The following is a 24,510-nucleotide window of genomic DNA, read 5'->3' as shown; positions in this document are numbered from 1 at the left end:
GATACTCGTCTGTATAGCAAGTCAAAGGGATATTCTGCAGAGAAGTCCTTAGCTGTTAGGGTGCAAGGAACATAATGAGTAGACACAACTGAAATTAAACAGGCAAATGATTTTGTACGCTGAGTGTAATTTGATCATTTTGTGTAAGGTCAGTGAATGGAGGAGTGAGTGAGACTCCATCACAGTGTGTGATATCAGTAATGGGAGATGTGTGAAGTCAGTGATGAAAGGGATGAGTGAGACTCCCATCAAGATGTTTGAGGTTAGTGATGGGAGGAGTGAGTGAGACTAGTGATGGGAGGAGTGAGTGAGACTCCATTGCAGTGTGTGAAGTCAGTGATGGGAGGAGTGAATGAGACTCTGTCACAGTGTGTGAAGTCAGTGATGGGAGGGATGAGTGAGACTCCCCATCACGATGTTTGAGGTCAGTGATGGGAGGAGTGAGTGAGACTAGTGATGGGAGGAGTGAGTGAGACTCCATTGCAGTGTGTGAAGTCAGTGATGGGAGGAATGAATGAGACTCTGTCACAGTGTGTGAAGTCAGTGATGGGAAGAGTGAATGAGAGAGACTCCATCACAGTGTGTGAAGTCAGTGATGGGAGGGATGAGTGAGACTCCCATCACGATGTTTGAGGTCAGTGATGGGAGGAGTGAATGAGACTCCATCATGGTGTGTGAGGTCAGGGATTGGGGGAGTGAGTGAGGTTTCTTATAGTGTGTGAAGTCAGTGATTGTGTTACTGTGGTGACTCTGGGTCCATTTGATTATTACAGTTGCACAACTTTTTTAAGGCAATGGAATAAAAATAAAGTTGTTGTTGTAGTTATTACACTGGGAGCTTTGTGAGAGAGTAGTGACACCTTTCTCTGTGTTCCTGATAGAATGATTCAGGAGCCAGCTCTTCCTCCAGGCTGGGAGATGAAATACACCAGCGAGGGTGTGCGATACTTTGTAGATCACAACACGCGGACCACTACCTTCAAGGACCCCCGTCCAGGATTTGACTCGGGGTAAGTGGCATTTCCCAGTGCAGTCCTGCACCTCAGTTTGATTGCTCCCCAAGTTTTGGGATGTTGAGGCTTGTGAACCTGTATTGACAGGGTTGTGCTCTTTTAGGAACAAACAGGGAGGCTCACCTGGAGCGTACGATCGAAGCTTTCGGTGGAAGTATCATCAGTTCCGTTTTCTGTGTCACGTAAGTCCTTGATTCCAGGTCTCTTCAGCCTCTTCTGGAGCTGCTGCCTCAGGGAATGCCTGGGTTAGCCCTGTGCAGTGCTTCCAAAGCTCTCTTAAAGAGAAATGCCTGTGTGATGAGATGGTGCTGTTAGGAATCGGTAAGATATTCTTTCTCATTCTTGGTTTCACTCTTTAGTCCAACGCTTTGCCCAGTCACGTGAAGATCAGCGTTTCACGACAGACGCTCTTCGAGGACTCCTTCCAACAGGTAAGGAAAAAGAGCACTAAATGCAGATGCCTCTGCCTCTGGGCTGTCTGAGAGAGAGAGAGAGACCAGTGCACACCAGTAAGAAAGTGACAGCAGTGGTTTAGCCGGAGAAACCTGCGTACTGGAGAATGGCCATGAGTGCCTGATGCTGTATATCAAAGACACAGTGAACGTGGGGGCAGATAAGGAGCACACTACAAATCTGGCCTGCCCCATCTCAGGCTTTAACCTTGCAATCTTTGGAAGGATGTATGGTGGAGAATGGTCCAGAGGCATCTGCATTAAAAGCCAATATCCTAGAGGAGAGGCGAGACAGAGGATTGAAAGGCATTAATAATCCACAGGAAGTAAAGCCTTTCAAAGAACAGGAAGTTCTAGAACAGGGATCATGATAAGAGGCTCAAAACTGAGCAACATCATGAAATATTTTTTCACGGAAAGGGTGATGAGTGCTTGGAATGCCTTCCTGGAGCAGAAGGAATGGGATAGGCACAGAGGATACCTCCTTGCAAAAAGTGAAAAGACAGCAGGAGCAGGAGCTAACAGCACATGATGAAAGTGTCCCCCCTCCAGCGATTCATTAACCAATACTGGGGCTTCCAGAATGAATGGCAAATATGAAATGTTAGTCCTAACGGAAACACAGGCAACCCGGCCACGCAGTGGGCCTAGGAGGCTGCATGTTGAGGCAATGGCTGTGCTAGTATGGTGACTATTTAGATGATTGCAAAGCTTTGCAGTTAGACATGGGAGGGAAGGGTGCTTGGTGTGAGGTAAGAGAACAAAGAAGGAAGCTGACGACTGATTTGATGAGGAGGGAGTTCTCACAAGTGGCCGTGCCCTGTGGCTGGCAGCTGGGCTGTATCCTTGACAGTGGTTGGCCAGTTGGACTTTCTCGGTTGCCATATAGTTTGTTACTATGGTCTAATTCTCTGGTTACCTGGTCACAGAAAATAATTTTGTTTGTTCACTTATTCCTTCCATTTTTGAGACACGTCTAATAGCATAGATAAAAACACACACACATTAGACATAAATGACTAAACATAAGTAATCCTAATGAATTAGATTAATACAGCTTTATGTACAGATAAAAGTGACGTTGTACAAAGATTAAAACTTTACTGAATATTCCTGCCACATAAACTAGACCAATACTCTAAATTTACTTGATACAATCTCCCTCTGGTAAATCCATGCAGCCTCCTATCCTACAGTGTGCTGGATTCAAGAGGCTTCTTTCTTCTAATAATGACAGCAATAATCTACTCAACACTGCACACCAGGCTGATTGGCCTGCACGTACCATCCTCCTCCCTATTACCACCTTCCCAAAGAGGGATGACTCCAGGCTTCTGAAATTCAGACTGCGATTTGGTAAAAATGCTCAGACCCTGTAACAATAACATTTCCTAATAACATTTTCTTTGTCTGATGAGCCGCTTATTGCATCATTGCCCATTTTCCAGGTGACCCCCGGGCTTAGGCCCGAGCCTGTGACTTCCCCTTGGTTTCACTTTCTGTATTTACTCTCACAGATTATGAACATGAAACCGTACGACCTGAGACGCCGGCTGTACATTATTATGCGCGGGGAGGAGGGGCTCGATTATGGCGGCATCGCAAGGTGAGGACGAGCCCTCCAGAAGAGTTTATCAAAGCTGTGAATCCACTGGGAACCTGGTACTGGGAACCTGGGAGGAGACCCTGAGGCAGTGCGACAGCTGTTCTGTGGACTCCGCTGATTAAAGATGTGCTAAGATGGGAAGAAGTTGTTTGAATAATAGTTTTATTATGTAATTTGCTATTAGCATTCTGAAGCCGATATCGTAAAGTGTGAGTAGAAAATGTGATCTGAATTATAGCTCGCGTTGTATTTACTTGCAGTAAAAATGAAGTAAGCTATTGGTATGCAAATTCATTGGGAGTTAAGAAATGCATGCTAACACAAACATGTATATACAAAAATATGCATAGCATGCCTAAAACATGGCCAGAGGCAGCCGAACCAGTACCAGCAAGAGGGTTAGTGCCATCCGCCAGCCTCCCGAGGGCTCTCTCTCTCCCCCACCACTAGCCCCAGCTCTAATCCAGTGAGACCCTCCGGGAGTTGGGCTAGCTCCACTCTGCTCCCCTGATGTCATCAAAGCTGACCTGACCCGATGGATCATGCCGAGAGACAGTGTGGCTAGAGGCAGCCAGATAAGTGCCAGCAGGAAGGTGAGTGGATTAGGATTCCCCCACACCCACCATGCCAGCCTCAACAGCAATCCATGCTTGCAGTGTGGGTGTATTGCTAGATGGGTGTACTGCCGGTGTGGTTGATCCTGTTCTACCACCTGCATTCTGAGTACTTGCAGAGGTCATTAAGCAGGGCAGGCAGAGAGTGGTAGGGGGTAAGGGACAGGATTAAGGTGCTTTACTGGTTATGCAGGCAGGGGAGAAGCTGGCTCTTCACTTCCTGTACCTGTCCTTTCCATAATGCAGTGTTAGCTGAGGAGAGTCTTGGAGTCTGTTCAGGGTGTACTGCAGCGAACTGCTTTAAGAGATGGTCCTGAAAGAATGGGGGCACTGTTCTCAGGGAAGAGGATGTGATACCACCCATGTCTGGAATCAAAAATTAATTGGAGAATGGTAGTAAATATATGTGTAGAATGACTGCAGAACATATGATGGGACCTCCATGTTCTTTTGAATCTCACCTATCCTCTGTGTTCACTACTCAGCTTGGTGCTTGGAAGTAAATCTTTTTTTCTTCAGGTCTTCAGACTTCCTTCCCACGGTGCTAGGAGAACTGCCTTTCCTCATTCCCCTCCCTCTGTCCTGCGACCGTTTTGGTGTCCTAGATTCTGTGTTCTTCCTCCATGAGACTTTGGTTTGTGGGTTCCTGCTGTGACTTCTGCCCTTTCTGTGTGTCTTTCTCTGTGTCCTGCCAGTGGTTTACCCTATGGTAGGTTACGTCATGCTGTTCTACCACAGGGTAGAACCACGGACAGGGTACCGGGGCGCTCTCTGCATCGGAGGGAATCCAGCTGTCTGTCGCTAGGTTGGAACTGCCGAACTATTGAGACTAGGAAATGGAGGACAGTCCCCTGTATACTCAGTACTGCTCAATGGTGTTAATGTGTCCAGAAGGACATAATATAGTTTACCTGGTATATGTATGTAATATGTATTTAGATAAACATATGAAATTAAAATGGTAACACTTAATATTACACAATGTTCGAAGGCGTTCTGAATCCAAGGCAGAGTTTTGGGGACGTTCTTTAAATGGCTGTTCTAGATTAATGATTGAAGAGGCGAAAGCTGCTAACTACAGATTCCCCAGCTGCCTAGGCTCACTGAGGGTCAGTCTTCCTCCCCAGTCCAGGATGCAGAATGAACCTGCACAGAGGGAAAGGCATATGCCTTTGCTGGGAGCGTGACTTTGGATGGAAAGGCACACGATTTACTCATACTGGAGACCCTAGATCATTTCTTTTCTTTACTATCTCCTCCACATAGGGAGTGGTTCTTCCTTTTATCGCATGAGGTGCTCAACCCCATGTACTGCTTGTTTGAATATGCTGGAAAGAACAACTACTGCCTCCAGATCAACCCGGCCTCCTCCATCAATCCTGACCACCTGACTTACTTCCGCTTCATTGGCCGTTTCATTGCCATGGTAAGAAAAGTCTTACATAGGCTTCAGTCTGCTGGATGCAAAGCCAGGGAAAACAGAGAAGGCATGGGATGGGGAGATGCACGGTGAGCAATATCTCCCTGCTTTTTGACCTTCCATTACTGTTGCTTGGAAGGGCTGTTGGGCCCCATGCGTGTTCCATTCTGAAAAGACCCCGAACAGCTTAAACCTGTGCTGATGTCCCAAGTGTCATGGGTGTGGTTTGTGAAGACATTGTTGTGCTGGGGTGCACATGAAATTAGTCTCATTTGCTCCTCATGCTCCTGTGCCTCCAGCCCCTACCCTGGGATGTGCAGTGCTTAGGTTGCTTGCTGCTGCTACTAGTACTGAAAACATTTCTGTAGCTGCATTCTTTCCTTCTCTTGGTGCCTTAATCCTGCCTTGCCCAAGAAAATGACAGGATAGCAGTAAAACCCAGACTATTACTCACCACTGGTTGGCTAAAGACCTTAGTTTTGGCTGAGCTTTTCCTTCACACTGGCAAAGCGTATGCCCCTGACTTTCTCTAGAAGGGAAGGGAGCCTCTGTTGGCTGTAGTGGAAGGGGTGTGGTGAGAAAGGAGGAAGGATCCTTTGTGAAATGCGCATACTTCTGAGTGAGCTTTGGCACTGGATGTGAGAGTGCCAGGCTAGTGTTTTCTTTCTGCACAGTGTGTTGTGGGAGGAGGGAGTTAGAAGGAAAGATTTGACGGGATCGGAAGAGGGAAGCGTGCAGTGCTGCTGGACTGGGAATGTGCTGTACGGTTACTGTGGCATTTTCTTTCTGCCTTGTCTTAGGCTCTCTACCATGGGAAGTTCATTGACACCGGCTTCACACTTCCCTTCTACAAACACATGCTGAATAAGAAGCCAACGCTGAAAGACCTGGAATCTATTGACCCCGAGTTCCACAACTCCATTGTCTGGATCAAGTCAGTGCCAAACTCTTTTCTTTCTTCCCCCTTCCCTCCATCCTTTTGCCAGCCTTCTCTCCATCTTTCCTGGTAAACTGTTTACAGCAGACCAGTTTAGCAATACCATCTCCCAAGGGGGCTCCCATGCTAGCAATTTATAAGCCAAACCTGAGATGATAGCTGTATTCTTTTGGCATTTTTCCCAAGCAACAAAGGTTAATCTGCTCCCATATGACAGTGACATTGCTGTGAGCCCATGCTCCCTGTGCACGGGGAAAGAAAGAAAAAGAATCTGAATAATCAACTTTGGGATGGGGTGGGGGCGTTGCTTGCAGAATAAAGGAGACAATACAGATTCTGGTAAAGTTCATAAGCCACCATCAGCCTTGTTAACTTGGGAAAACCACTGCTTATCCCTGGTTATGAGCAAGAATCAAAGGATCTGCTGGGTACTTGTGACCCAGATTGGTCACTGTCAGAGACAGGGTGCTGGGATTGAATGACCCTGCTCTGACCCATTCTGGCACATTCTTATGTTCTTATAAAAGGTCTGTAAGATTATGGAGTTTCCAGATGTAAACTGGAAGTTGGCAGGGGGAGGACCGGGCCCAGTGGCTGAGCAGAAGTACTGTGCCCTGCAGTGAAGGGGACCTGGACTCTATTCCTGGTTCTGGTCAACTGGGGCTTCTGATGTTGTGGAGGGCGGGGAAAGTCAGTGATTATGCAGCAATGATCCCTAGTGGTTGTGAGAGTTCTAGAAGGAAACCTGGATACAGGGCTCCCCACTAAGGATATACAATAGAGGAGAAATCCCTGGAAGCCTCCTAGCACTCACCCCCCAGCCCTGGTTCTGACTGAGCTGGAAGCCTGAAGCAGGAGGAGGAAATTGCAGAGGACCCAGGTGTGTGCAAGGTGTCAGTGGCAGGGGAGAGGGAGGCAGTGGGGAAGACCATGGGAGTGTGTAGGAGTCAGTGGCAGGGAGTGGGAGGCAGAGGGAGGGACCATGGGAGTATGAGGAGTCAGTGGCAGGGAGTGGGAGGCAGAGGGAGGACCATGGGAGTATGCAGGAAGTCAGTGTCAGGAAGTAGGAGGCAAAGGGAGGACCATGGCATTGTGCATCAGAGGCAGGGAGAGGGAGACAAAGGGGACCATGGCAGTGTGCAGGTGTCAGTGGGAGGCAGAGAGGTGACCATGGGAATGTGCAGTTGTCAGTGGCAGGTGGGTGGGATGTGGGAGGCAGAAGGGGACCATGGGTCTGTGTAGGTGTCAGTAGCAGGGAGTGGGAGGCAGAGAGAGAACCATGGGAGTGTTCAGGTGTCAGTGGCAGGCAGAGGGGGGACCATGGGACTGTGTAGGTGTCAATAGCAGGGAGTGGGAGGCAGAGGACGACCATGGGAGTGTGCAGGTGTCAGTGGGAGGCAGAGGGGGGACCATGGGAATGTGCAGGTGTCAGTGGCAGTGGCGGAGTGGGAGTGGGAGGCAGTGGGGTTGCTGCAAGGCTGCAGATGTACATAGTTTGGGGGGAGGGCAGTTTGTGAATTTTGGGGGGGGGGGGGGGGGGGTCAACAGGTAGGGGTAGAGAGGGAAGGGCTGTAAGTCCAATTCTGTTGCTGCCCATGGTGTGTGTGTGTGTGTGTGGGGGGGGGGGGGGGGGGGGTGGTAGCTGTGAATCTGCAGTTGCCCATGAGGAACAACAGAGGGAGGAGGGTTTCTGTGGATTTACAACTTCCCTGTGGAGGAGGGGAATGAGACTGTGAGTTTAAAGATGAATGCTCCAGATGTGTTGTTCCTCATTTGAAGTAATTTTTGTGTGGAATTGACTGCCTCCTGGAGCAGACGCTGGTGCAATCAGCAGAAAGCACTTTAACTTTTCCCATTGTGGGATTTTTCCCAGGGAAAATAATTTGGAGGAGAGTGAACTGGAACTCTACTTTATTCAAGACATGGAGATTCTGGGAAAGGTGACAACACATGAGCTGAAAGAAGGAGGCGAGAGTCTGCGGGTGACGGAGGAGAACAAGGCCGAATATATCACGTGTGTACTATACAAGGGGGGGAGGATCTATTACGTGTGTACTACACAAGGGGGATCTATCATTTCTGTGCTACACAAAGGGGGATCTATCACATTTATATTACACAAGGGGGAATCTATCACAGATGTGTTACACAAGGGGCAAATGTATCATGGGGATATTACACAAGGGGGAAATGTATCATGGGGATATTACACATGGCGAAATATATCATTGTGTGTATTACACAAGGGGAATATATCACAGGTGTTTTACACAAGAGGGAATATTATGAGTGGTATTACACAAGGGGGAATTTATCACGGGTGTGTTACACAAGAGAGTCTATCACGGGTATATACACAAGAGGGAATATATCAAGTGTATTATACAAGGGGGGAATTTATCATGGGTATGTTACACAAGGGGGGGTGTGTTACACAAGAGAGTCTATCACGGGTATATTACACAAGAGGGAATATATCACGTGTATTATACAAGGGGGAATTTATCATGGGTATGTTACACAAGGGGGAATCTATCACGGGTATGTTATGTAAGGATGAAATCTATCACAGATGTGTTACACAAGGGGGAATCTATCATGGATATATTACACAAAGCCAAATATATCGGTTGTATTACAGAAGGGGGAATATATCATGGGTGTGTTATACAAGGAGGAATCTATCACAAATGCATTACAAGGGGGAATATATTATGGGTATATTACACAAGGATGAATGTATTGCATGTATATTATGTAAGGGGGAATCTATCATGTATGTACTTTCACATGGAGGAATATATCATAGGTGTATTAGACTAGAGGGAAATAAATTATGAGTGTATTACACAAGGGGACTCTTATCACCACTGTATTACATAAAGAGAATCTATTGAGAGAAGTTACACAAGGGGAAAATCTTATCACATGTTTATTATACAAAGGAATCTATCATGGGTGTATTCCACAAAGGGAATCTATCACAGGTGTTTTATAAGAGGACAAATAGATTCCCCACACGTGATATATCAAGTGTATTACACAAGGAGGAATCTATATGGGTGTATTATAATAAAGGGGAATATGCAGTTGTGAGCAAAAGTTTAGTGACAATGTATGTTTCAGTGAACTTCTAAGTGAACAAAAGTTGACACAACCTCTACATGGTACAAAGTTAAACATGACATGGATCATTTGTGAGCTCCTTTTTCTCTGTTTGTGATTTCTATTCTTATACAAGGTTCAAAATGACATCTTTCTGCAATTTTTAGTACAAAATTACTATTTATTTGCTGATTTTAACAATTGAAGATAATAAAACAGTGAATAAGGAATGTGCAAAAGTTTTTGCACTCTTTCTTCCTTAGGCAGAAATCTCAGCTTCCAAACGTTTCTTGTAGCCAGCTCTGAGTCTTTCTAGTCTAGTTTTTGGAATTTTTCTCTATCTTCCTTGCAGATCACTCCCAGCTCAGAAATATTCTTATGTTTCCTTGCATGCACTGCATGTTTTGAAATCTCTCCACAGATTTTCAATAATATTCAAGTCTGGGGACTGTGATGGCCATTCCAACACTTTCCTGTAAGTACTTCATGGTTGGTTTTGAGAAATGTTTTGGATCGTTGTCTTGTTGAAATATCCAGTCTCTTTTCAGCTTCAGTTTCTTCATCGATTGTGGGACATTAGCTTCTAGGATATGTTCCAAAAGGTTTCATGCTTACAAGATTTTGATCTGCATACTTTAGATGATGACTTTTGTGATGAGATTGTAGAAAAGGTTTCCTTCTGACAAACCCTCCTATGCAGATCCTTGTTGTGTATTCAATGCTGTACTGTGGAAGCTACTTCAGTGTCGGCTAAACCTTCCAGCAACTCGTTTGCAGTGATCTCGGGGATCTTTTGCAGATCAGTGACCAGTTTCTGGGCAGTTCTATCTGAGATTTTCCTTGGTCAACTAGATCTTACCTGTACCTTCAACAGTTCCATGGAACTTCCATTTCTTAAGTGTCCTGACAGTTGAAATTGCCAGCTAGAAACATTTCAATATTTTTTTGTTATAGGTTTTCCCCTGCTTTGTAAGAGTGGAATTATCTTAATTTTCCAAATGCTCAGATTGTAGCTGTCCAGAGGGGATCCCATGGATGTTGAAAGTAGACAGCAAAACAATCACAACCTGAGAGGTTAGAAGGATCGGAGTATTTATTCCACCATTAAATTATCTTCACCAGATTAATTGAATGCTGAATGAGCCCATCAACCTTTGGGCCTAACCGCTTTTTTTTTTTTAAGAAAGAGTTGTAGTGAATCGGCTGGAAGGGCATCTAAACTTTTGCACATGCCATATTCATTGTTTTATTATTTTCAGTCTGTTAAAATCAGCAATACTAATTTTGCATTAAGATTAGAGAAAGATGTCACTGTCCAGATAGCAAACAGGTCAATACAGTAAAGTGGGGCCGCTGTTACCCGCTCCTAACCCGCTTTCTACTCACTTTCCGGCCGCGTTAGCCCTTCCTACGATACACTATCCCCTTTAACCTACTCTTACCGCCTCTTTAAATCACCGGGTAACCCCTTCCGCATGCGGCATGTATATTAGATGTAAATGATCAAATTAGCTATTCCCTCCCATACAGTAACGCGCGCCCTGGCTATCGCTATTTTACCCTGCCGTTTTTCCGCGCGTTTAACCTGCTAACTTACCGCCTACCCTTACCCCTGTGTTAGAGGCAGGGGTAATGGTAGACGGCAAACTTTCCCCCAAAAGGAAAACTCTAAAAACCTAAAATCCCTCCCCCGAAGCGACTCGACATTACTTTTTGTTGCTTTCTTACTTTTTGTTGCTTTTCAGCCCTTTCCCTTCTCTGCCGCCCTCCAGAGGGGGGAGCCGGCGGCGAAAGCGGCTTGCAGCGTTTCCCCCCCCCCCCGCGCAGGTCCCGGTTCTTCTGGCTCGGCCCTCATCAAATTGTGAAGTCAGGTGAGAGCCCACTGTTCTGTGCCCTCTCCAGTCACGGCGCGAGCGAAGCGTACTTTCATTGGCCTGAGCGCCTGACAATTTGGGCACTCCAGCCAATGAAAGCACATAGACGGGCGTGCGTGACGCACTACATTGGCTCCCCATATCCTCTAGAATCATCTTTAAGACTCTTACTCTTATACACAAAGCCATCCACAACCCAAACATGCATTGGTTCTCTGACACCCTACACCTTCGCACTACATCAAGACCAACCAGATCACCTTACCTTGCAACAATACCCACTCCTACACCCAAACTATCCAACCTCGCCTCCACCAAACAACGCTCCATCTCCTTAGCTGGTCCCAAGCTATGGAACTCAATGCCCACCAATCTACGCCTTGAGATCTGTCCTAAGAAATTTAGACAGAAACTCAAAACATGGCTTTTCACGCACGCATACTCTTAATCTGCCATTCCAGTTCCCTTCCCCCCCCTCACCCCCTCCCACCCTTACTTCCAGTCTCTCTCCCCCCACTCCACCCCCACCCCCGCCTCCCCCCCTCCTCCCTTCCCTCCCTGTCCCAGCCCCCCCCACCTCTCCCTCACCATGTATATTGAATGTATATAATAGAATGCATATAGATTGTACATAACTCCTGCCTTGTGTAAATTACCCCCCTTTCCCTCACCTTTCCCAGCCTATTTAATTTCAAGTTACTGCCCTGCCCCTTCCCTTCCCTCCCCCAGTTATAATATCAGTTTCAATGTAAAGCCTGTTGGCTGAATTTGCTGTTATCTGGAAACCGATTGGTGATGTCTCATGCGAATGTCGGTATAGAAAATGTTAAATAAATACATTAAAAAATGCGTGCCCCGTCCATGTGCGCCCAAATTGATGGGCGCTCCAGCCAATGAAAGCACATAGACGGGCGTGCTTTCATTGGCTGGAGCGCCCGTCAATTTTGGGCGCTCCAGCAATGAAAGCACATAGACGGGCGTGACGCACGCTGTGACGTCATGCGCGCCCGTCTATTTGCTTTTCATTGGCTGGAGCGCCCAAAATTGACGGGCGCTCAGGCCAATGAAAGTACGGCTTCGCTTTCGCTCCGCCTCGCCGCCGTGACTGGAGAGGGCACAGAAAAGTGGGCTCTCCACCTGACTTCACAATTTGATGAGGGCCGAGCAGGAGAACCGGGAGCTGCGCGGGGGGGAACGCTGCAAGCCGCTTTCGCCGCCGGCTGCCCCCTCCGGAGGGCGGCAGAGAAGGGAAGGGGCTGAAAAGCAACAAAAGGTAAGTTGGCACATGTCGAGCTGCTTCGGGGATGAGGGCTTTTCGGTTTTTAGGTTTTTCATGGGTTAAAGTTGGGATCCACTTCCTGGTGCCTGTCATTTCAAATGTCATTTGAAATGACATTTGAAATGACAGGTACCAAGCGCACCCAGGATACTGTATAGGCGCTGTATTAAGCGCCTATACAGTAAATGGGTTGCAGCGGGCCTAACACTTCGCCTAACGCTTTGCAGACGCGGCTTGCAATTTGCAAGCAATTTAAATAGAGTATCGAGCGGTATGTGATCAGAACTGTGCGTGCGGCAAACGAGGGTGTGCCCGGCACTGCCACACTCTTTCTAACGCGGCCTTACTGTGTCGACCCGAAAGTTAGCTGGATAAACTTATCCAACTAACTTTGGAGGTATATTCAGTAGTGCAGTCGCAACTATTCAATATAGCCAGCTGTCTTAAAGTAGCTGGCCAACCCTAGCTGGCTTATTTAGGACAGATTTTGGCCCAACCAGACTTAGGCTGGCTAACTCAACTCCTCCCAGTTACGCCCCCAGAAACTCCTCTAACTTATCTGGCTAAATTTTAACTTCCTAACTTATTAGTCGGCTAGAATTGAGCTAGATATGTGCCCAAATATTCATTTAGCTAGCTAACTTCTGAGTTAGCTGTCTTAATGCTTTTTAATATGGACCTTGTCATGTGTAACTTTCTCAATCAAAAAGAGTGAGGTATGTGAAGTTCAAATATTTATAATCCACACATTGAGAGTCAGAATAACTCTATTTTTCATTGAAGTTCTCTGTCCCTCCTGATGCAACTTTACTGTGAAACAGTGTTTGTACCTGGAACTTACATTGTGTGAATCGGTATTTTATGCTTGGACTGCTCCACTTTGAATAAAGATTTTAAAAAGTATTCCTGTTCATACCCAGATCAGTCCAGACAAGTGGGTTTTGCATCCATACCAGCAGATGGAGGCCAGAAAATAAAAACTTTTCAGGAATTGCTACATAACCGAGAGTGCCACCTGCAGTCCCTCAGTATTTCTCTATCTCCAGCAGATGGTAGAGGTGCAAACTTGCAGACTGAGAGAAATAAAATAAAAAAAAATAATAAGAAAGTCAGCATTAGAAGAGGTGCTTCCTGAGGTGTTAGGCACCTTCGTGGGCCTTCTCTCAGGTAGAGCCAAGCAAATGAGGGGTTGATGATCCCTGTCTGGTCTCTGCCTGCTGCATCAGAGGGATTGATAGCCAAGGGTCTGGCTCCCTTTCTTCTTCTGTGGTCTCCTCCTCAAGATTCACAGAAGAATGCCTGGGAAAGGGGGAATTGGAATTCATACAGCAAACCAACGAGTGCCCCAACTTTTACGATTTGGGGATCAAATAAACATGGGGGGGGTAAGAACATAAGAAATTGCCATACTAAGTCAGACCAAGGGTCCATCAAGCCTAGCTTCCTGTTTCCAACAGAGGCCAAACCAGGCCACAAGAACCTGGCAAGTACCCAATCACCAAGAAGATCCCATGCTACTGATGCAATTAATAGCTGTGGCTATTCCATAATTCAACATGATTAATATCAATTAATGGATTTATCCAAACCCTTTTAACCCAGCTACACTAACTGCACTAACCACATCCTCTGGCAACAAATTCCAGAGCTTGTGTGTTGAGTGAAAAAGAATTTTCTCCAATTAGTCCTTCTATTATCCGAAAGAGTAAATAACTGATTCACACTTACCCATTCTAGACCTCTCATGATTTTAAAGACCTCTATCATATCCCCCCTCAGCCGTCTCTTCTCCAAGCTGAACAGCCCTAACCAGCCTTTCCTCATAAGGAAGCTGTTCCATCCCCTTATCATTTTGGTCGCCCTTCTCTAGTGCAACTATATCTTTTTTGAGATGCGGCGACCAGAATTATACACAGTACTCAAGGTGCATTCTCACCATGGAGCGATACAGAGGCATTATGACATTTTATATTTCATTCACCATTACCTTTCTAATAATTCCTAACATTCTGTTTGCTTTTTTGACTGCCGCACACTGAGCCAGTGATTTCAATATGTTATCCACTATGATGCCTAGATCTTTTTCCTGGGTGGTAGCTCTTAATATGGAACCTAACATTGTGAAACTACAGCATAGATTATTTTTCCCTATATGCAACACCTTGTTATTGTCCACATTAAAATTCATCTGCCATTTGGATGCTCAATCTTCCAGTCTTGCAAGGTCCTCCTGCTTGTGATTTAACTACTCTGAATAATTTTGTATCATCTACAAATTGAATTAACTCACTCATCGAATTCCTTTCCAGATCATTTATAAATATATTGAAAAAGCACCGGACCAAGTACAGATCCCTGAGGCACTCCACTGTTTACCCTTTTCCACTGAGAAAATTGAACCATTTTAATCCTACTCTGTTTCCTGTCTTTTAACCAGTTTGTAATCCACGAAAGGACATTGCATCCTATCCCCTGACATTTTAGTTTTCTTAGAAGACTCTCATGAGGAACTTTGTCAAATGCCTTCTGAAAATCCAAATACATGTTTATTAACCCCTTCAAAAAAATGAAGCAGATTTGTGAGGCAAGACTTCCCTTGGGTAAATCCATTTGACTGTGTTCCATTAAACCATGTCTTTCTATATGCTCTGTTTTTGATCTTTAGAATAGTTTCCACTATTTTTTCCTGGCACTGAAGTCAGGCTCACTGGTCTATAGTTTCCTGGATCGCCCTTGGAGCCCTTTTTAAATATTGGGGTTACAATAGCCACCCTCCAGTCTTCAGGTACAATGGATGATTTTAATGATAGGTTACAAAATTTTAACTAATAGATCTGAAATTTCATTTTGAGTTTCTTCAGAACCCTGGGGTGCATGCCATCTGGTCCAGGTGATTTGCTACTCTTTAGTTTGTCATTCTGGCCTACTTCATCTTCTAGGTTTACTAGTGATTTGGTTCAGTTCATTTGACTCATGACCCTTGAAAAACCATCTCTGGAACTGTATCTCCCCAACATCTTCAATAGTAAGCACAGAAGCAAAGAATTAATTTTGTCTTTCTGCAATGGCCTTATCTTCCCTAAGAGCCACTTTAACCCCTCAGTCATCTAACTCTCCAACGACTCCCTCACAGATTTCTTTCTTCGGATATATTTTTTTTAAAAAGTTTTTATTATGAGTTTTTTTCCTCTATGGCCAACTTCATTTCAACATTCTGTCTTTAGCTGCCTATCAGTGTTTTACACTTAACTTGACAATGCTTATACTTTTTACTATTTATTTTCAGATGGCTCCTTCTTCAAATTTTTGAAGGATTTTTTTTTTTGGCTAACATAGCCTCTTTCATCTCACCTTTTAACCATACTGGTAATCGTTTTGCCTTCCTTCCATCTTTTTAATGCGTGGAATACATCTGGACTGCATTTCTAAGATTGTATTTTTAAAACAATGTCCATGCCTGTTTTACTTTTTTAACCTTTGTAACTACACCTTTCAGTTTTTTTCTCTGTTTTTCCTCATTTTATCAAAGTTTTCTTCTTCCAGTCATTAGTTCAAATTTGATCATGTTATGATCACTATTGCCAAGTTGCCTCATCACAATTACCTCTCTCACCATATCCTGTGTTCCACTAAGAATTAAATCTAAATAGCTCCCTCTCTCTTTTTTTTCCTGAACCAGTTTGCTTCATGAAACAGTCATTTATTCCATCCAGGAAATTTGTCTCTAGCATGTCCTGATGTTACATTTTACCCAGTCAATATTGGGTTAACTGAAATCTACCATTATTACTGCACTGCCAAATTGGTTAGCTTCCATGATTTCTCTTAGCATTTCATCATCTGTCTGACCATTTTGGCCAGGTGGACAGTAGTATACTCCTATCACTATACTCTTACCCAACACACATGAGATTTCTACTGAGCATTTAGTCTCTTGATGATCTTTATTCTGTTGGACTCTATACCTTCCCGGACATTAAGTGGCACACCCCCATCAAGTTGCTCCTCCCTATCACTACGATATAATTTATACCCTGATATAGCACTGTCCTATTGGTTATCCTCCTTCCACCAGGTCTCTGAAATGCCAATTATGTCTTTCTTATCATTCATTGCTATACACTAACTCTCCAACCTTACTTCTGGCATTGGCATACAGACATTTCAAAGTGTGTTTTTTGTTTGTATTAACAACCTGCTTTTCAGTTGATAGGAATAATTTGGAATTCTTTAGCTCAGGTGATTCTTTACGTTTAGGCACATGGACTACGTTTGTTTTATTGGAACCTCTCTGTTGGGATGCCCTAACTCTCCTGTTTCATTAATATCCTTCAAGGATACATTTTTCTGAACCATGCACTGCTGATGTCTGTCGGTTTTCCCCCTTGTTCTAGTTTAAAAGCCGCTCTGTCTTCTTTTAAAAGTTAGCGCCAGCAACTTGGTTCCACTCTGGTTAAGGTGGAGCTGTCCTTTCAGAAAAGTCTCCCCCTTCCCCAAAAGGTTCCCCAGTTCCTTACAAAACTGAATCCCTCTTCCCTGCACCATCGTCTCATCCATGCATTGAGACTCCAGAGTTCTGCCTGCCTCTGGGGACCTGCATGTGGAACAGGGAGCATTTCAGAGAATGCCACCCTGGAGGTAACTTGCTGATGCGGCTTTTACTACCCTTAATCATTAAAGGGTAGATTTTAATAGGTGCGCACGCCACCTGGTGTGCGCACATGGGGCGCGCACATGCGCACTGGATTTATAATCTGCATGCGTAAGGGGAGTAGATTTTTGCTAGTTTCGCGTGGTAACGCATCCCGGGCCTTCCCCAGTTCCCTACCACCTATCCTAACCTCCCTTCCCCTTCCTACCCCCTAAATGTAGCCTACCTTTTTTTTTTTGTCTCTTAAGTTGCTGCTGCTTCTCCGGAGCAGAAGCAACTTGCAGTCGGGCCGGCACGCGATCCCCTGGCACAGCGGCAAATGGCTGCTGTACCGGCGCCTCAAGCCCATCCCTCCCCCGCCCCTTTTCTTTGGCCCGTAATGTGTGCGTAATGAGGGTTACGAGGCGCAGCTGGGCTTCTTCTAAAATGCACGCAGCGCGCGCAAGGTCCACCATGCGCATAACCCCCGGTTTTTACGCACGCCAGCCATTTAAAATTTGCCAGTTTGCCTGATATTTTTGATGCAACTCCAACATTGCTCTCTGCTTCACAGCAAGAGTTAAGGGAAATTGGATTCAAACAGCATCCAAGGGCCCTGACTTTTACAGTCTGGGAAACTGATAAGCATGGGGGTGACCTGCACAGTGCAAGCAGATACTGGCATGGACATAAGCTTGCTGGGCAGACTGAGTGGATCATTTCTTTGTTTCTATGTTTCCATTAAGGGTTTTCTCCTGACAGGAAACTGTGTCTTTAAATTGTTTAAAAAAAAAAAAATCAAGGAAGCTGCTTGAAAGGCCTGAAAGTGCGAGTCTCCAGCGGGAGCTGGTAGTGCCACAGGGAGAGAGCGTTACAGAATCTCATCAGCCCCGGGGTCCAGAGCAGTTTGAGGAGGGTGTCTCATGCCTGCAACAGGACTCTTGCGATCACGCATCTCTGTGGGTTTTGCTCAAATGTGCGGCGCTGCGATCGGGCCACATGCAGTTGTAATGGTGCCAACTTCTCACCACGGGGATCATGCAGGGCATGCGGTGCAGCCAAATAAATTCCTTCGCAATTTGCATAGACTGTGCCTCAGGGGGGAGGGAGGAAACCTCTGCCAAGGCAGACAGCAGGAGAAGAGTCACCAGGTTGGCAGTACCTGCTGCAGAGGTTTCTTGGGATCAGGGATGCAGCTATTTTGACTGAGGTATGCAGTAAGAAGCAGGAGGCTTCCAGAGGGCCCAGGATTCTCCCCTTCCCCTATCTCCGATGGTCCAATCTGTAGCAGAGGACCAGGAATGGAGGGAGTGTCTGATGGGAGGTCTGCAGGCCAAGGATTCCACAGAGATGGAACATTTCTAAGTGGATTTGGTTCTGCTCTTTCAAAAGGCCTATTTGGCTAGGAAGGGAGCAGGGAGGACACTGGCCCTAGGCCAGCAGCCACAGCAACCCTCTAAGAGAGCGAAGATGGCTTCAGTGGTCTGGGGGCTTGATGAGATGCCTGGGGCTTGGGTGTACTGCGGGTAAGGACGAGGACGACGCCGATGATCTGCAGGAGGATCTGGCGGATGATCTGGGGATAATGATCCTGTGGGGATTCTGATGCTGCTCTGGATGTGGGCAAGAATGCCCAGGGTCCAGATGAAGTGCAAGTGGCGGTAGGAGATAATCAGAGGGTTGCTCGATTGTTCAGGAAGAAAGAATTGCGGCCTCTTATTCCACAGGTTCTGGAGGAATTAGGAATTAAGGTAGCCTAAGAGGAGTCGGATATTGAAGGAGGTGCACCTAGTTCTTGATGGACTGCGTGGTAGTCCTAGTGCCTTTCCAGTGCCCAAAAAGATGAAGAAGTTTCTTAGCATCCAGTCAGATGAATCCAGGTCAAGTGGGTTATGCACCTTTACCAACAGATGGAGACTGAGCAAACTGTCGTCACAGTACATATATCCCTGCAGTGACATCTGCCTGCCAGTATTCTCTGTCTCCAGCAGATGGTGGATGTGCATCTCCCTACTGGGGATTGTTTCATTTTGAAAAAGGAGAATTAAGGATATTACATTTGCCCCGTTCTCCTGAAGTGATACCAAAAGGTCCCTCCTACAGCTGAGAATTCCTGAGGTGATTACCGTGGTCTCTCAGATGAGTGTATTGGTCCGGTAGCTGGTTTTTCAGCCAGCGTGGACTTAGCTGCTTAATCGGCTAAAAGGCAGTGAGTACAGGAAGCCGAGCTCGACAGTGACTGCATATATCCTCTTCCCCCTGCAGCCGGAGATCGTCTCTGTACTTAGGTAAGTCTGAGCTCAGGTATGTTTAAAAAAAAAACATACATATAATATATATTTACAGAGACATAATAGATGGCTTTTGTAGCATAGGGCTTCCTCCTTTTTCTCGGTCTGGATCCAGGAGAATGGCTTTGTCAGACGAGGCGTTTCAGCTGATTCTGGATTGCTGGGGTCCCCCATTTCTAGAATTCCTGGTGCCTTCTCGCAGTGCAAAAGTTCCGCTATTCTTCAGTCGCAGGAGAGATCTGAAGTTGTTGGGGATTGATGCCTAGTGCAGTATTGGCCGGAAGACAAGTTGCTGTATGCCTTTCCTCCATGGCCCATGTTGGGCAGATTGATCTGAAGGGTTGAGCACAACAGAGGAATGGTGCTCTTGGTTGCTCTAGATTGGTCCAGGAGGCTGTGGTATGCGGATTTGCAGCAGCACCTGGGGAACTCACCCCTTCGACTTCCAGCACACAGGATCCTGCTAAGTCAGAGTCCAAACAGAATGTTAGGTATCATTAGGAAGGATAATGTCATAATGCCTCTGTATCGCTCCATGGTGAGACCACACCTTGAATACTGTGTACAATTCTGGTCGCCTCATCTAAAAAAAGATATAGTTGCGATGGAGAAGGTATAGAGAAGGGCAACCAAAATGATAAAGGGGATGGAACAGCTCCCCTATGAGGAAAGGCTGAAGAGGTTAAGGCTGTTCAGCTTGGAGAAGAGACGGCTGAGGGGGGATATGATAGAGGTCTTTAAATCATGAGAGGTCTTGAACGAGTAGATGTGAATCGGTTTATTTACATTTTCAGATAATAGGACTAGGGGGCACTCCATGAAGTTAGCATGTAGCACATTTAAGACTAATCGGAGAAAATTCTTTTTTCACTCAACGCACAATTAAGCTCTGGAATTTGTTGCCAGAGGATGTGGTTAGTGCAGTTAGTATAGCTGGGTTTAAAAAAGGTTTGGATAAGTTCTTGGAGGAAAAGTCCATTCACTGCTATTAATCAAGTTGACTTAGGGAATGGCCTCTGGTATTACTAGCATCAGTAGCATGGGATCTTCTTGGTGTTTGGGTACTTGCCAGGTTCTTGTGGCCTGGTTTGGCCTCTATTGGAAACAGGATGCTGGGCTTGATGGACCCTTGGTCTGACCCAGCATGGTAATTTCTTATGTTCTTATTTTCAATTCTTCATGAAGATCTGACTCTGTTTTGTCTTACAGTATGGTATGGCTCTGGAGAGGGCTCTGTTTCTGAAACGATACTCGGTGGCAGTGATTTCCACTTTGCTTAGAGCTAGAAAGTTCTCCACTTCCTTGGCTTATGTGTGAATTTGGTGAGTGTTTGAGTCCTGGTGTGAGGATTGTGGTTCTCTTCCTCATTCAGTTAAGATCCTACTCATTTTGGAATTTTTGCAGGATGGCTTCAATAACGGTTTGGCCCTTAATTCCTTAAAGGTACAAGTAGCGGCTGACGTCTGTTTCAAGGACCAGGTGAATGGTGGTCCTTGTCGGCTCATCCTGATGTGGCCCATTTCCTGAAAGTCACTGAACTTCACTTAAATCAGACCATCTCCCTGCCGTCTCTTGTCAGAGAGAGAGAAAGACGTAGGGGAGTATTGTCTGTTGCGACCCTTGGATGTCAAGAGACATATCATCCAGTATCTGGAGGTAACTGAGCCTTTACGGAAAATGGATTGCCAGTTTGTCATTCACGGCAGTACTAAACAAGAAGAGTTGGCCTTGCGGGCTACAGTAACCCGCTGGATTAAGGAGGTAGTCATGGCAGCATACGTTGATGCTGGCAACCTAGTCAGGTTAGGGCTCATTTCACTAGGGCTCAGGCAGTGTCATGGGCAGAGGTTAGGTTGTTGTCTCATATTGACGTTTGCTGAGCTGTGACGTGGTCCTCCTTACACATCTTTTTCAGGTATTATTGTCTGGATGTGGAGGCCTGGGAGGACGCAGCCTTTGCACGTGTGATTTTGACAGGACCATGGGCAGCCTCCCGCCCTTGTTCTGGATTCATCTGACTGGACACTAAGAAATGAGAAATTACTATTTACCTAATAATTTCCTTTTCTTTAGGACAGTCAAAGAATCCAGCTTTCCTCCCTTGGCTGCTGAATGATTGTACTATGGTCCTCTTATTTGACTGTGTGTTAAGGGATTACTGGTAAGTGTTAGTCCAGTCTCTAGACTAGTGTTACTACGTTTCTTTTCTGAGCACAGTGCTTCCTGTTGGCCGAGTAGTCTTATATATGGACGCAATCTTATATATCTTTCCGACAATCTTTCCGACAGGCATACCCTGATGCAAACCAAACGTAATATCCCTCTTCAGCTACAATCACCTACCACTTTCAGCCACCCCGGCCTATCTCTACCCCCGCTCCCCCCCCCCCCTCCTTTTCAGTTTCCCCCCGGTTTGACTTCTACACTCCCCCTTCGCCGGATTTATCCTTTTTCTCCTCCTTCCCCCACTACCCCTTGATTCCTCATCACCCGGCCGCTACCCTTCCTCGTCACCCGGCCGCTACCCTTCCCCCGATATTCCCCCTCCCTCCCACCCTTTCCACCTCCCCCCCTTGATACCCTCTGAAGAATCCATTTCCCAGCGTTTTCCACCGCCTTCGTGATTTTTTTCGATTCTTCCGCAACTCTACTTATTTAAGTAATACCTCTCTTAAGTCTCATGTATTAAGTCTTATGTATTCTCTCCCTTTTAATTCCTTTTAACTTTGGTTCTCTCCCCTCCCTCTCCTCTTCCCCCCCCTTTTTCCCACTCCCCTCTTAAACCCTCATCCACCCTCCCCCCCCCTTCCTCCCCCTTAAATCTTCTGCTCCTTTGGTTCCTTTTGTAATGCCTTTGTACTGTTTTATTTTGTTCAGTTTCTGTCTTTTATTCTTTATTCTTTTGGTTAGTAATATTATATTACATTGTTTATAAAGTTATTTTGTTATACTGTTATATTGTTTTGCTGTATCTCATCTGAGTTCTTTGTAAACCGGCATGATGTGCTTCACGAATGTCGGTAAATAAAAGTTAATAAATAAATAAATAAATAAATATATGGACACAATATAGAATGGCTTAACGCAGCAATCAGGCTTCATGTCCCCCAAAGAAATTTGAGATCAGCCAACAAAGGTTTATTATCAATACCCACAATAAAAACAGCAAGGCTATGTGAAGTAAGAGGGAGGGCAATCTCCATCGCAGGACCCAAATTTTGGAATACCCTTCCCCCTCAATTACGGCTACAATCCAACATGAAGAAATTTAAAGCAGATTTAAAAACATGGCTTTTCACCTGCGCCTATGTTGACAATGAGTAACAAATAGCAGAATTTTATCTTATGTTTTAACTTATTTATGCATCCTGTGCTTTCACTTTCTTTTAATAGATTGTTTATTGCTGTTTTATTGTTGTATTTTGTGACTTTTATGCTTTTAAAACCATTTTAACAGCTATACTTCAATTAATTCACTTTGTAATTTTAGCTGTTATGTACTTTATTGCTATCAATTGTATTTTCTCTATTTTTAAATTTTGTACACCTTTGTGATGGTTTTACTGATATGATGGTTTAAAAAACGTTAATAAACCATAAACATGGTTATCTGTTTTTAATTAAGATTTTTGCTAGTCTGTCCACAGTCTGCTTTTGAAGAAAATAGTGACAGGCTGATGTCAGTTTGCTCTGTCTCCATCTGCTGGTAGGGGTGCATTAACCCACTTGTTCTGGATTCATCTAACTGTCCTAAAGAAAAAGGAATTATCAGGGAAGTAATAATTTCTCATAAGTAAATCGGGAGTGGGATTCTCCTGAGGCAGGTCTCAAGGTCGGTAGCGTGATGTCAAAGTGACGGAGGAGACCAAGGACCTGTTGATGATTCCTAAAGTAAATGCTTCGGTCTCGGCAACGTCCAAGAAAGATGACTTCCAGTGGTGGGGTCGGCAGTGCTGAGGGATGCACAGGACCATAAATTAGAGATTCAGTTAAAACGAAGGTTTGAGGTTTCTGCCTTGAGTCTGCGAGCGGCTATCTGTGGTAGCCTAATGCAGAGGACTTATTTATGCTGGGTACAGAAGGCTCAGGAGAAGGATTCCGCCCAGACAGCCAATTGCATGCAAGCAGCCCGGTTGAGGGCTAGGGTAGCCTATGTGGTAGACATGCTGTATGATCTGGTTCGCATGTCAGCCAGAAGGAATGGTCTCAGACGTTATGGCTCGCTGGTTAGTGATGCGTGTCCTGTCCGTGGTAGGCCCGCACCTGGGCCTACTCACCCTTGCAGCTCTTCTCCCAGACCTGGACCATCCTCGTTTGCAGCTGTGGGCAGCCGCCTACACCCTCGAGCACCTACTGCCTCCTCAGCTGTTCCTGACTCCTCTGCAGACCTCCTTGGTTCCTGGCGGGTCTCCCCGTGTGGGCCGCGGTGAGGACGCCATTGTCCGGCCTCCTGTGGGCCAAGGCTTAGGTACACGTGTGCCTTTCATTCATTTAAAGGGGCTGTGGCGGGAAACTAGACTGCGGTCCTGGATGATGACATCATCGGGCCCTGGTATATAAGGCAGGGCCCCACCACTAGTTCCTTGTCTTAGCAACAGGTCTCCATGTTTGTTCGTGTGCTTGTTGCCTATCGTTCCTGATCCTGACTCCGTTCCTGGTTCCTGATCCTGACCATACCCATACCTTGGTCCCTTCCTAGTCTCATGGGATTGATTCTCTGGCTTTGACCCTTGCTATGTTGGACCACGCTCAGGACTGAATCTCTGGCTTTGACCCTTGCTACGTTGGACTAGGCATTGGACAGACTCTCTGGCTTTGGCCCGTGCTCTGCTCTGACTCCATACCTTGTCTTGCTCAGCGCCTGCCCTGACCCCAGCTTGCCTTGACTACGCCTTTGGTACTACTTGGACTTGGCCTTTGGCTTCGGCCTCTATTACTTGGGCACCCTCTGTCTTCGCCTGTTCCTATTGGCACCCAGGTCTTTGGATCCCTGCCTTGTCCAGACCTACGTTGGTCCCTCGATTCTTCTCCTGGTTCCCGGCAACCCTTGCACCTCTCCTACTGGGAGTCGTCACATGGAGGCCCGCCTAAGACCAACCGGCCCCGGCACCCAAGGGCTCAACCTGCGAGGAACGATGGCTGGTAGTGGTGAAGCTCCAGTTGGCCTCCGTCTCCTAGTCAGCTCCGCCTCCTGATGGTGGGGACCCGTGGAGCTTGCCCTATGGGTAGCATCAACCCCACCTCGGGCCAAGGGTCCACCACCAACGCAACAGGTTGCCAAGGCCATGG

General features: G+C 46.0%; 1 protein-coding gene across 1 annotated transcript in view; it reads left to right on the top strand.

Annotated features, from left to right (window-relative positions):
• WWP2 (WW domain containing E3 ubiquitin protein ligase 2) overlaps positions 1–24,510 on the top strand; it is a 227,623-nt gene that overhangs the window by 187,422 nt on the left and 15,691 nt on the right. The window contains 7 exon segments of the mRNA XM_029608285.1: positions 882–1,010; positions 1,117–1,195; positions 1,373–1,444; positions 2,983–3,071; positions 4,952–5,111; positions 5,906–6,039; positions 7,916–8,056. Coding sequence (XP_029464145.1) covers positions 882–1,010; positions 1,117–1,195; positions 1,373–1,444; positions 2,983–3,071; positions 4,952–5,111; positions 5,906–6,039; positions 7,916–8,056 — 804 coding nt within the window.

This window comes from Rhinatrema bivittatum, chromosome 7 (assembly GCF_901001135.1).
Source record: "Rhinatrema bivittatum chromosome 7, aRhiBiv1.1, whole genome shotgun sequence".
Classification (NCBI taxonomy): domain Eukaryota; kingdom Metazoa; phylum Chordata; class Amphibia; order Gymnophiona; family Rhinatrematidae; genus Rhinatrema; species Rhinatrema bivittatum.
The sequence above is the reverse complement of the archived record's forward strand: the minus strand, read 5'-3'. Positions and strand labels throughout refer to the sequence as shown.